At 32.6% G+C, this 13,703-nt stretch overlaps 1 protein-coding gene across 5 annotated transcripts in view; it reads right to left on the bottom strand.

The window, feature by feature from the left end:
- EYA1 (EYA transcriptional coactivator and phosphatase 1) overlaps positions 1-13,703 on the bottom strand; it is a 148,939-nt gene that overhangs the window by 61,914 nt on the left and 73,322 nt on the right. For all 5 annotated transcript variants that reach the window (XM_051970054.1, XM_051970055.1, XM_051970056.1 and 2 more), the window contains 2 exons: positions 6,690-6,832; positions 5,364-5,447 (listed from right to left, as the gene is read on the bottom strand). In XM_051970054.1, the coding sequence (XP_051826014.1) occupies positions 5,364-5,447; positions 6,690-6,832 (227 nt within the window). The remainder of the gene's footprint in view (positions 1-5,363; positions 5,448-6,689; positions 6,833-13,703) is intronic.

The raw sequence follows: 13,703 nt of genomic DNA, 5'->3' as shown, positions 1-13,703 counted from the left end.
AAAATAAATAATAATTTGCAAAAGATTAATATGCAAGCTGTTATTTTTGATCTCTCTTGAAGGCATACTCCAGTAAGGTAATCTAAAAAAAAAACACCACATAATCTATGGCATTTCTATTATGCATTGTTAAATTTTAAGAAATCTAAAATTTTCATTTTAAAAAGTTTTATCTTTGGCTAAGGACATTTTGTTATCAATTGTTCTTTAAGGTGTAATTAAGCTTGTGGCTAGAGTACCAGGCTTAGTGCTGGTTTTGCATGTGTGGGATCAAAGATAAGGCCCATAAAATACATTACACTGAACCCTTTTTTGCAATTTAAAGCCACCAACTGCCAAATAATTACTGAGCACAGTAATGGCACAACAGAGAAGCAGAGCTAACAATGAGGGCATGTTTATTAGGATTTGCTGTTCAATGTGAATATCTTATAAATTGTGCTCAAATCAGGTGCAAACTTCTGAGGGAGGTACAGATCAACAGAAAGGAGAAATACCAATGTTGAAACCCTTAAACAATTCTTTGTTTAAAACACTGATATTATAGCCACAAATACTGCCTGAATGGCATTTTAAAGTTCTGCCCTCTCAATGTCTTTGTTTTTTGGAAAACGAAGAAGCTGAAAAACAAGAAAGGGCACTATGGGGACCTGACTTGCCTATTTTCACATAGATTGACAGCTAACAATGGAAGGATTAAGGATAAGCTCTAAAAATTGCTTCCCTTATTTGAGATATAAAGAAATATTTTATGCTCAAAGTCATTCCTCTAAAAAACGGTATTAAAAATGTTATGGCAAATCACACCCCTAACGTACAGCAAGTACACGGTGCCTATCTTTCCATCTACTTGCTGAGAGTTATGATTTTTATAGAATTCCTATCTCATTCTCATTTTCTCAACTAATGGTTATCTTAAAATTCAATTCAACAAAAATATACTAAGTACTTATGATGTACAGAGAGCACATACTCATCAGATTCAACATAGTCCCTGTCCTCATAGAGTTTATGGTCTTATAAACCTGTAATAAATCTCAAATATCAGGCTTATTGAAGTGTAATCTGTCTTAATCTTAAAATAACATCATCCTTATAGAATAATAGGCATCACTTGTCTGAACCATTTATTGCCATGTACATTGTTAGGGGTTAGAGAGGAAACTCTCCTTATTAAAGTAGGTCAGCATCTTTAATTTCTAATTTTAGAAAGGTACCTAGATCACTGAGAAATTAGGTGATTTACCTGATCCATACAGCCTAAGTTCAGAGATGAGAGTGGTTTCTAGGCCAGGATGCTCCTATATCATGCTGCCTCTCAGTAACATGACTTAACTTTTCATATATATATATATATATATATATATATATATATATATATGAAATCTATAAGTACATTTGAAGTTCTTTGAGCAAATTCTTATTTTTTATTTCTTTATATTTTGAAAGGCATAGTCAACTGAAAAAGAATACTGGCCTTGTAGACAAGATGACCAGGTTTGAATTCTTCCTTGATTACTTAATTGCTCTGGATCCTGAGGGTATTGGTTTAATTTCTGCCAACCTTAGTTTCCTCATAAGCAAAATGTAGATAATTACATCAACTCTTAGATTTCATGGAATTGTTGTAAGGCTCAGATTAGAGAGGGTGACAAACCTTAAAGCAATACAGAAATGACAAATTATCATCCTTATTATTTCTTATAGGGCACAATTGAATGTCTTTCAAAATCCATCATTGCTTAATACCTGACTGATATTTTGGTGAAGTAGCTAATTCTAAGAAAAATGGCACAAGTCAAAATCCCTCTATCTCCTTATGGCAACATAACTTTGCTGTTTACCTTTACTGTAAATATAAGGGTCAGCTTTAACAAGGAATACAAATGTTTAATACTAAATACTTTCTTACTATGTAGCTAACTGAGTAAATGCTATAACCATCAAGGTATCTGTAGCTTAAAATTAAATTTACTCATCTGACTAAAGGATTCGGACTTCTCCACAGATGCTGATGGTATCAGGATAGGCTTGGTTGTTCTATTTGTTCAATTTAGCAAATATTTATTAAACAACTGCTCTGTGCTAGGGGCCAGTGAGGAAGAGTGAAAAAAAAAAACAGACCTTGGAGTCAAGAAAACTTAAATCCTGTCTTTGAACAACAACAACAACAACAACAACAACAACAACAACAACAACAACAACAACAACAACAACAACAACAACTTCTTTTTGTTTTTACTCCTAGGTAGGCATAGATTTGATTCCCTAGGGAGATCAGTTTATTCAATTAACTGGATAACCTAAAAATCAACAAAAGCTTTAGTTACCCACTTACTATAGCACCCCCTCTGGGTACACAAAAGTGTAAGGCAACCCTTATGAGGTAGAGAGGTAATCCTTCAGAGTTTTCTGGATTTTGGATACTTTGTGCTGTTTTCTGGAGTTTAGTAGCTGTAATCAGTAATCTTCATTAGACTATTTTAGTGAATTTGTCAAGAGCTATAATATTCAATTTCTCTACTAGCAATATAAAATTATTATAATAGAAGACTAAGTCCCTGAATGTCATAGAATAAAAGAACTTTAGCACTGTTATCACTTCAATGGTCATCTAATTCAAACCCTATCTCAAAGAAAGATCAAACAGTTGTTTATCCAAAGGTCCAAAAGACCTTTAATGAGGAGAAACCTATTGTATCATTTAGCAAAACATTATTTTCCATTTTTAGATTGCTCTAATTATTAGAATTTTTCTTAATTCCAAGATCACATTTTGCTTTTTTTGTAATTTCTAGTCATTTCTCCTTGATCCTGCCTTCTAGAATCAAATAAAGCAAATGTAAACTTTTTTACATGAAATCTTCTATACTCTTTGGAAATTTGAGTTGCAGAAATAAATGATGTTCCTTAAATTTAGATGCATTGGAATATACAGATATACATGTATAAATGTACATATACATGTACATATGTGGTATATATATATAGTGTGTGTGTGTGTGTGTATGTGTGTGTGTGTGTGAGTGTGTGTGTGTGTGTGTGTGTAACAGAGGGTAGGCAGTTCCTAAATTATTAGACACTGCATTATCTATTAGGGGGAACTCCATTGTAGAATATTTCTTTGATAACTACTAGTAGCTGACATATGAGGAATTCCTATATCTGTAAACAGTATCTGCTAGTCACACTCAAAGAGACTCATATCTCACATTTATCTTGGGCTGTCCTTGTTCCATAACCCTTCTTAGCCCCCTCCCATCTAAATTAGTACATGCTACTCAAGTTATCTGAAGTTAAATGGTGGGTATGGATGATATTCAGGCCATACCCTGATATGATTAAGGTATTTGCAATAATTTCATTATTTCCTGTCCCCTTTGAATGATTACAAATTATTAGTGGCTGTCCTTAAAAATTAATAGCTATCAATTTATCTGAGCTTTTCAATCAGAAGAAATATCACAATGCTCATATTTTGTTACACATTTTTTGTACCACATTTTCCTTAGTAAGATAAGTTAGATTTAACAATCTCCAAGTTTTCATTGACTTCTAAAGTTCATATTAGATATTAATGAAGCATACAAACAAAGCTCTCAGACAAAGATGATTTAGTCAGTTCTTTCTGAAATCCTATGCAATCTGAGGATGTTGTGGCACTATCAGTATGATCCTTTATAGCAATATTGTTTAATACCAAACTGCCTAATAATTACTTTGCATACTATGTTTATTTTATATTATGTATGTTTTGATGTTTACATTGCTTGAATTTTCATTAGAGGATGTTTTTAATTTTTCAAATTAGCATATACGTTAGTAACAATTAAAAACTGGTTTATGGCAATCCTTATGGACTTTATTCTTCACATAAAATGCTGTGATTTTTCTTCTCACTACGTGTCATTCTATGTACAACATTCTTTTTCTTTGTTCCCATCAACTTTGTTATGAAACAACATTTCCTCATCACACCCATTATGTGTTCTTCCCACAAATAGGATTACACTGAAGGAGGGACATTCTCAAACTTTTATTTATTTTTTTTGGTGGGGGTACATATTGCCGTAACATGTCCTAATTTTTCATTATATCAATGAGATCCAGTATCAACTTACTGAATGGACTTCTCATTCAATCACCTAACCTACTGTGACTAAGCTAGCTCTCAAGTAACTGGTTCCTATAGAGACAGAACTACTAGTCCATTGTCCAGCATTCATTTCCTTATAACATACATAGGAAAGTACAATCACATATTTAGTCCTATCACAGTGAATCTAAGATCAGTTAAATCAGGCTTGCTACTAAGTCACCTGAGCTCTTTTCTAAAACCTACCAAATCACTGAGAGAATTAATGGAATCATAATAAGCCATTTAGTTTCCTGATAGGGCCAGAGTGTCCATTAACTTCTAGGAGGACTTTTTTGAGAAAAAAAATTTCTTTTCATGTCATATTTCTTACAGGCTTTTGGAAAAGGAGGCTGCTTAAAAGTCTTACTGTCTCTAAGATTTTCTGATGAACTGGATAATAGTTACCAGTTTGTGACATATTTCAAACTATGATCAATGAACTCAAGAATGTGTCAGAACTCCCTTGGCTTTCTACTTCCATCCAAAACATAGAAAAGACCATAAGTATGAAATCCCAATAGCCAACAATTTGCACTACAAAACAAAATGTGCTGATAAAGTTAAAAAAATTATTCTAAGGCAAGATATACATATGGTAAAAATCTGAGGGAAACATCTTTCCTAATATTCCAGATTAGTTTTCCTTAAATATTTGGGTTTAGTAAGGAAAAAATTCATGTGGACCACTAATCCACTAATGTTTTAATTTGTCACTAAGACAGGAAGATTTGAGGGGAAAGTGGAGTTCTTTTCTGGACCAAAAAAAAAACTTTGAATGAAGTCACATTTTAAAATGTTTATTTTTTTGATTTTTAGGGACAGATGCTCTCAATTTTAGAGTACACAAATATCATGATATTTTTAAAGTATTCTTTTCACATGGAACAAGACAAGGAAGGTTGTAGACAGTGTATGCCCAATGCCATAGTAATCCATTCAGTATCAGATCCAAGATTACCTTCCAGTTTCTAAGCCCTTGAAAAATGGTTTTAAAAAGGGAAAAACTTTTTCTTGAAATTATCTCAAAGATTTTGTATAGCCCCTTGAAAAAACTGCTTACATTGTGATAAATGTTTATGAAGCCACTGATATATACCTATCCCAATAGAAAATTCCAAGGCCTTGTCTTAAAGTATCATCTGAAGTTAATTTTGCAATTTGGAATCCAAGGTTAATCCTCAATTCAAAGGACTGCAAAATGGCACATTTATTCCTCAATACTCACCCTTCCATATCTGTTAGCATAGGACCCAGTAAGCAAGGAATGGAAAACAATGATTGTCTCATCCAAGTCCCAGATGAAAACCCTCTGCAAAAATAGAATCAAATCAATGTGTATTTGTACTAATACAGAAATGTATAACTCAAATTAACATTGATATGAAGTTATATTGAAATGTCTCATATGCTAAAAACAATTTTTTTCAGCATTCTTACAGAAAAATAAACAAGCAATGACAGATATAGTTTCTACATACCCATTAAGCCCTATTAAAATAAAATTTTTATATAGGAGAGAGTGCTAGATAGTGATATGTCCACAATTATTTATTTGTCCCCCTGTTGAATGGGCACAATCTCAACTTTTGGTCTGGAATGAAGATACAGGACTATTCTGTCCTTTGTTCCAGTAAAGACAGAGTTTGGTTAAAAAGTAGGTCATCAATTTCTCTTTTGTTACTCAAATGTCTCCTCATTAAAAAAAGAAATTTATTGGAAAAAATTAAGTTAGCATCCAATTTTCCCTTTCTCTCTCTCTCTCTTTTTTTAAAGCCAAGTTTTAGTAGTAGCTACATATCTTGAAGACAATAATTTTATGCCAGATCCTTATCTTGAATGATGTGAGGATTGCTAACAAGAAATAACTATTTGCTCTTGTTGGATTTTAAAGCTTTACAAATGGAGTTATTTGGTAAATTATTAGAATTTTTAAATAATCTTGCATAAATTCTGTCTTATTCCAGATACAACATGGTTGAATTTGGTAATAGGAACTATAAAAATTATGAAGAGAACCTCATGGGATAAAATGCTTTATTTCTATTCTCTTCTTAACCAAACCCTCAACCCCTTACTACCTACAACTACCACTACTAACCATACAAAATGACTAGTAGACTAAAATACTTTTCATTGAACTTCAGGTTGGCAAGCAATAAAAATTATATTGAAATGGCCTGAGAGTTATGAAATTACTTCCTTAAAGGTCTGGTTTTTTTTAAATAAACATGCTAATGGCATGTTTTAATATTGAATTACATTATGTAAAATTATTTTTGATGGCATTGTGAATAATTTCCAGAAATCCTGCTACTTAATAGGTAATTGGGGGAAATGTAAAATTTTATGAATAAAATTGACTTCATAAGCAATAGTTACATAATTTTGCTATCATAGTCTAGGGGAAAATGAAATATCAAGAAAACAATTGCTTTACTATGTAATTTTTCTAACAGATAAAGCAGTACAAAATTATTCTATGGTTCACCTTTTCAAATATACGCAGGTGCAGCATATAGCTGTTTCTTTTGGGCCCAGGCACATAACATACCTCAAGGTCAGAATCTGGTGGTGGTGAAGGGTTATTGTTTCTTCGGCCCCGCCCACGTGATTTCCCATCTGAACCCCGGCGTAACCGATCTGAATCTGAATCTTTAATAGGTGTCGAAGGACTGTGGATTGTACTGTACTCTGCTGAAATACACAAATGACTTTTACCTTTTAGTTTTAATACTATGATACCAATTGTTTTAATTCAAAGGGAACTTTTCAAACACTATTTACATTTCATTTAACCTCAATAGAAGGCAACTACTTTGCAAAAATGTTGGATAGGATGGTAGAATTTTTTTTGAAAGGACAAAAATCTAATTAACATCCATGTGATCAAACAACATCTTAATTTGAAATTGAACAAAATAAATTGCATTCTAAAGTATATTTCATTCTTCCCATTAATGGTTCTGTGTGAATCGATACATGCTCAAATTCAGAGAGGAGCAAACATGCTGTCAAATCCCTCCTAAATTCTCCAAAGGGTATCTAAATGAATAGTACTTAACTATGTCAAAAAAAAAAAAACCCAAACCAAACACATTAATCTGTCATAGTAGTTATTCTTCCAGCTGCCTAACAGTGTAGAAAAGACTTTTGGATTCATAGAAAATAATGAAGAGGAAAGTAGAATCTACTCTGAAGGTCAAGTGTGGTAATATGTAGAATTGCCTCAAATTCTATTAGTAGAAAAATAGTAAAAGAATATTCTACTTTTGTTAGTCAAGTATGGTTTTCTTCTATCGAAGATTCAAACTGTAAATAAATAATCATGTGATGCTTTTTTAAAATTTTTTTTTACTTAATGATTACTTTATAATGACAACATTATTCCTTGCACTCGTTTCTTTTCCGATTTTTTCCCCCTCCCTCCCTCCACCCCCTCCCCTAGATGGCAAGCAGTCCTTTATATGTTGGATATGTTGCAGTATATCCTAGACACAATATATGTTTGCAGAACCGAACAGTTCTCTTGTTGCATAGGGAGAATTGGATTCAGAAGGTATAAATAACCCGGGAAGAAAAACTAAAATGCAGATAGTTCACATTTGTTTCCCAGTGTTCGTTCTTTGGGTGTAGCTGCTTATGTCCGTCATTTATCAATAGAAACTTAGTTAGGTCTCTTTGTCAAAGAAATCCACTTCCATCAAAATATGTCCTCATACAATATCATTGTCGAAGTGTATAATGATCTCCTGGTTCTGCTCATTTCACTTAGCATCAGTTCATGTAAGTCTCGCCAGTCCTCTCTGTATTCATCCTGCTGGTCATTTCTTACAGAACAATAATATTCCATAACATTCATATACCACAATTTACCCAGCCATTCTCCAATTGATGGGCATCCATTCATTTTCCAGTTTCTAGCCACTACAAATAGGGCTGCTACAAACATTTTGGCACATACAGGTCCCTTTTCCTTCTTTAGTATTTCTTTGGGATATAAGCCCAATAGAAACACTGCTGGATCAAAGGGTATGCACAATTTGATAATTTTTTGGGCATAATTCCAGATTGCTCTCCAGAATGGTTGGATTCGTTCACAACTCCACCAACAATGCATTAGTGTCCCAGTTTTCCCGCATCCCCTCCAACATTCATCATTATTTTTTCCTGTCATCTTAGCCAATCTGACAGGTGTGTAGTGGTATCTCAGAGTTGTCTTAATTTGCATTTCTCTGATCAATAATGATTTGGAACACTCTTTCTTATGAGTGGTAATAGTTTCAATTTCATCCTCTGAAAATTGTCTGTTCATATCCTTTGACCATTTATCAATTGGAGAATGGCTTAATTTCTTATAAATTTTAATCAGTTCTCTATATATTTTAGAAATGAGGCCTTTATCAGAACCTTTAACCGTGAAGATGTTTTCCCAGTTTGTTGCTTCCCTTCTAATCTTGTTTGCATTAGTTTTGTTTGTACAAAGGCTTTTTAATTTGATGTAATCAAAATTTTCTATTTTGTGATCAGTAATGGTCTCTAGTTCATCTTTGGTCACAAATTTCTTTCTCCTCCACAAATAATCATGTGATGCTTTTAAAAAGAAATTTAAAAACTACTTTCTTCAGGCCCTGAATCTGAATTTTGTACATACATATGTGTGGTAATATGATTAGCATCTAAAAACTGACTTTATGTTTCTGATACATTTTCTATCATATCACATTTGAAAAATTCTCATTTCCTGCACAAATTAATCATAACAACAATGCTAAATTTTCTGCCTCATTTCTTCTTTTTTTTTTGCTAAATTTTCTAATTGTGTTATTTGCTTTCTTTCTCATTTTAAGACTGTTTCTTATTTTTTTTAACTCAATTCTTATTAGGAAAAACAAAATGAAGAATGGAAAGTTCAATAAAAATAATTTAGGAAATTAAGAATTCTCATAGGTAGAATGCTGCCATCCAGTATGTTTTCCTATTTAGCTTTCAACATTAAAAAGAAATAAGGTTTTGACCAATTGACTTTGAAAATTTTTTTAAAATTTCATCTTTTCATCAAGTTGAAATTTGTCTGAAATGTTTTTGTTTTAGAAATTTTCCTACTTGTTATATGCTTTGGCATTGAAACATATATCTAATGTTTATATCCTTCAAATATTTATTAAGAGATGGCAATCATCTTTCCTCAGTTAAGTTATTGCTTATCTTAATTAAATTACCTAACATTTAGTTAGTTCTTTCTAATTTTTCTGCAAACATTCTTTCTTCCCCCAGTGGCTTTATGATCATTTCATTTTTCCTCTCTGGACATCCTGCAGGGTCTGTGCCTAATTTTTTTTTCAGAATTGTGTCAAAGTGAAATAATATCTCCATTTTAGACTTTAATTTTAAATTTCAAGAACTCAGGTCTTAAAAACTGATTTTTAAAATCACCTTTAAAAATATGATCAACACTGTAATAAAATAGCAATAAATGCATATATGTGTGATACATAAAGATCCTAAGGTTTTCTATGTAACTACAAGAATAAAATTAAAAAAACAAAAAATATTAAATTTTTATATGATAAATATGAAAATAAAGTGTGGTATGTCAAGTAGAAAGCTCATGAAACTTTTGTTTCAGAACCGGTTTCTGATGCATGCTTGCTTTGTTAGCATGAGCAAGCCAAAGCAATTCTCTAAAATCATATACATTGCAGACAAGTTGCTGACCTGAATCAATGGAATCAGTTTCTGCACTAGGAATTATATCCCTTGTTGAAACCACAGGTCTTGACCTCTTCCTATCCTATCTTTATTTCCCCCAAGTCATAAGAGTCAGCATGGCATACTGAAAAGAAAACTTTGCTAGAAGGAAGCAGATATAGGTTATGATCCTGATTTTGACAATGGGTACCCTTCAAGAAGTTATTGAATTTCTTTGGGTCCAAGTTTCTTCCTGTATAAAATGAAGAGTTGTATGAGATCATCTCTAAGGTCTTTTCCAGCCCTGAATTATTTGCTTTTATAGTGACAAAAATTGTCAAAGAATTATACAGTTTTAGAGTTGGAAGGAATCTAGAGTTACTTCATCTGACCCCCTACCTGATGTATGTCAATGTGGTTAATTTTTCCTACCCTTCAAAAAACACATGTTCTCTGGACAGAGAAGCCACTCATCTCCTATTCTGTTCATAAGATGAGCTTAGGTCTAAATATATAGATATCTTTCTGTTGAAGTTTTATGTTGAAAGTCTTCGATACACATGAAAGAGAATCAGAATAACAATGGATATTTAAAAGATATTCAATAAATTTATACAAGTTGAAATCAGATTATATCTTTTTTTCTGCTCTGTTTCCATGGAAAGACAGCAAAAACTTCTACCCTCAAATTTTTTCCAAATGAAATGGTATGGAATACAGGGTTGCTTCCTACCTTTGGGGTCACCTAAAGTATTTCAGTCTATCTGTGTTAAATTGCTTCTTCAGTTATATCAGCTCTCTTCTCACAGACACAATTATGATTTCAAATAAGAATAAAATATCCACTCAGAGACTTGAATGTTCTCTATCAACTGACTTCTCATTTCTAACTTCATTTCTTGCTTCTGTGGAAATGTTTCCTCTTCAGTCAGAATTTTACATTATTGCTCTTTTCCTTTAAGGTGTCTTTATAGATATTTGAAATAGTTTACAGGATCTCTTCTATTCATATTCTTTTCATCCTTAGTAGTAGAACATAAATACTACCTTTAAGAAAACCTGTCCAGCTCTATTCCTTTGCTAATTTATTTGTACCATTACACAATGTTACCTGTTCCTACTAAATACTATATTACATGTAACAGTATCTTCAATGGTCTCTCCCACTGAGACTATAGATATTGTTACCTTATCTTTAAGAGAGACTATAGAATCTTGAATATAGTCTATGAAGAATTATCCATGAAGAGGCCATTTTCAATGTCATGAGAGAGTAAATGAAGTGGGTGCACATACACACACACACATCACTCACATACACACATATTCTCTCTCTCTCTCTCTCTCTCTCTCTCTCTCTCTCTCTCTCTCTCTCTCTCTCTCCCTTCCTCCCTCCCTCCCTCCTCCTTCCCTTCTTTTGTTCCTCCCTCCCTCCTCTTTGAAGAGAGAGAAAAGAAGATGAAGAGGATATTTTTAGAGAAGTGTTTTCATCTTTGTCATTCAAATAAGAGGAAGAAAATTTTTGAGAAGATATTTAACAGGTATCTTGAGATAATTGAATGATGAGACTATGCCATAGAAGTAAAAAGAAGTCATTGTAGTAATAGGCAACTTCTGCAATATTTTTACAGTTTAAACATTGTAAATAATAATTTCTGTCTGCCATTATTGTATATCTTGTTAATGAGTTGCATTGTAGTAATTTTCAGCATTTATTTAAGGAATAAAGGTTGCTAGAGAGACAGAAACAGAAACAGAGAAATAGAGACAAAGGGAAAGTCTCTGTGTATATATGTGGTCCTGATAAGAAAAAAAACATGCTACTCAAAATGTCTTTTCCTCTTCCAACCTCTATAGTGAAATGTCTTCACATAGACTAAACTAACATTCCAACCATGCCTCAGATTATTTCTTTTTCTTATAAATATAAATCAGTTAAATTGAACAAACACTTAATAAATGACTGGTATATACAAGTTGCTATGTTTGGTGTTAAGGATATAAGATTAAAAAAATGACCCAGTCTCTGCTTTCAAGGACTTCATAAGATACATGAGGTTTTAAGAGTTGTATCTAGACATGTGCTATACAAAATAACATAAAACATAAGGAGAGGGGAGAAATTTTCATTTAGGGAAGAAGAGGCTTCAAAAAAAGAGAACAGCTGGGCTTAGTTTTGAGAATGAGAATGATTTTAATAGTATGAGTGAGAAGATTGTGATAAGCACACTGCATTTGAAGTGAGAGAGCCTGGATCTGATCCTGTCTCCATCACTTACTATGTGACTCTTGTCACTTACTATGTGACTTCTGAATATGTCTACCAAAAGAGAGAATGGCCTCTGGGATCCAGGTTAAGCTCAATGTATGAACTTCTGAGGAGTTAATCCATTTCAGGCAGGAGGAATACTCTGAATTAGAGAATGGAGCTGATTGTCGATTTTGACTAAAATTTAAAACATTTCAGGGAAAGAATTATTAAATAAGGTTATATAGGTAAGATGAAGGCAGATTGTGAAAGATACTAAAGTATTTATTCTATAGCTGGTAACTTTTAGTGTAGTACATGAAATGTTCAAAATGGTCCCTTGAAATGCAGGAATAAAAGAAGGGAAACTTTTAAAATTTATTTTTATCTAAGACAATAAAGAGATTATTCTTTATTAATATGTAATATGCACATTGTTAATATTGGCAATATTATTCAGTGGTTCAAAATGCAATCCCCACTTGCTTGATGACTTGTGATATACTTCAATTTATGTGTCCTATGATTATATGCATTATATTATCCAATTTTATTTAAATCAGGAGTCATTTGGGGTGCAAGGATGCATAAGTGATATATAAGAAGATTTCAGGGGGTCCATGAAATTGAATGTGAAAAAATATTACTTTATTTTCTCTAAACTCTAATCAAAATTTAGAGTTTCTTTTAATGATTTAAAAACATTATTCTGAATAGCAATCTATATAGGCTTTGCCAGAGTGCCTAAAAAGTCTGCAACACACACAATAAAAGGTCATGAACCTCTAATAAATAGCCCTTGCAAATCGGATAAGTGATTTACAAAGAGTTCCACAAAGAAAACCTGAATTGAAGATAACACCAATAATTTAGACACAAGTAACTAAGAAAATGATAGATTTAACTCCTCTATTCCTAGAGAACTTTTTATGGTGCATCTCATGAGGAAAATATAATGATGAACTAATTGGATCTGACAAGAACCTGGCTAAGAATAATAAAATGACCAAGAGTATTTAAAAGATAGATCCATATCCTCTGAACAGCAATTTCATGCTAAGTCTATATTCTGTCTATTCTGTCTTGAGATAACAGCTAATGGCATCATTATGAATGACAGGATTTAAAAATTAAACTTTTGTTGCTGAAAACGTTTGTGACTTAGACAAAACTCTATATAAATTTCTCTTGTGTAAGACATTGGTCAGGATGAATGGCAATGACCCTGGATGTTGTGGGAGATCTTGGATTTTTTAAACTAAGCATCTATCAGCTGCCCAACAGAGCTAGAGAAGATCTTTGTTTGTAAGACTGAAATGTAAAATGTTTGAGGTGGGAATCAGGTGAAATAAATCTGGAAAGGTAAGGTAAGTGGAAAGGTAAATGCATGGTTTTTTTTTCTTGAGGGGGAGTATGATAAAAAAAAAATTGGATCCCTCTGTCCCTCTGCATGATAAGTTTGCCTTGATCAGAAAAAAAAAATCTACTTATACATGTGAGAGTAGAAAGAGGGGTGAAGGAGGAAAGAGTATCAGAAGACACTGAATGTTATGAGATGAGCAAGTGATAAAGGGAGGAGAAATCTCTCAGCAAAAGGTCTTACTTGTTTTTCAAGAAAATTTGTGTCAA

Source organism: Antechinus flavipes, chromosome 1 (genome assembly GCF_016432865.1).
Source record: "Antechinus flavipes isolate AdamAnt ecotype Samford, QLD, Australia chromosome 1, AdamAnt_v2, whole genome shotgun sequence".
Lineage (NCBI taxonomy): Eukaryota > Metazoa > Chordata > Mammalia > Dasyuromorphia > Dasyuridae > Antechinus > Antechinus flavipes.
Note: the sequence above shows the minus strand (reverse complement) of the source record. Positions and strands in the feature narration are given on the sequence as shown.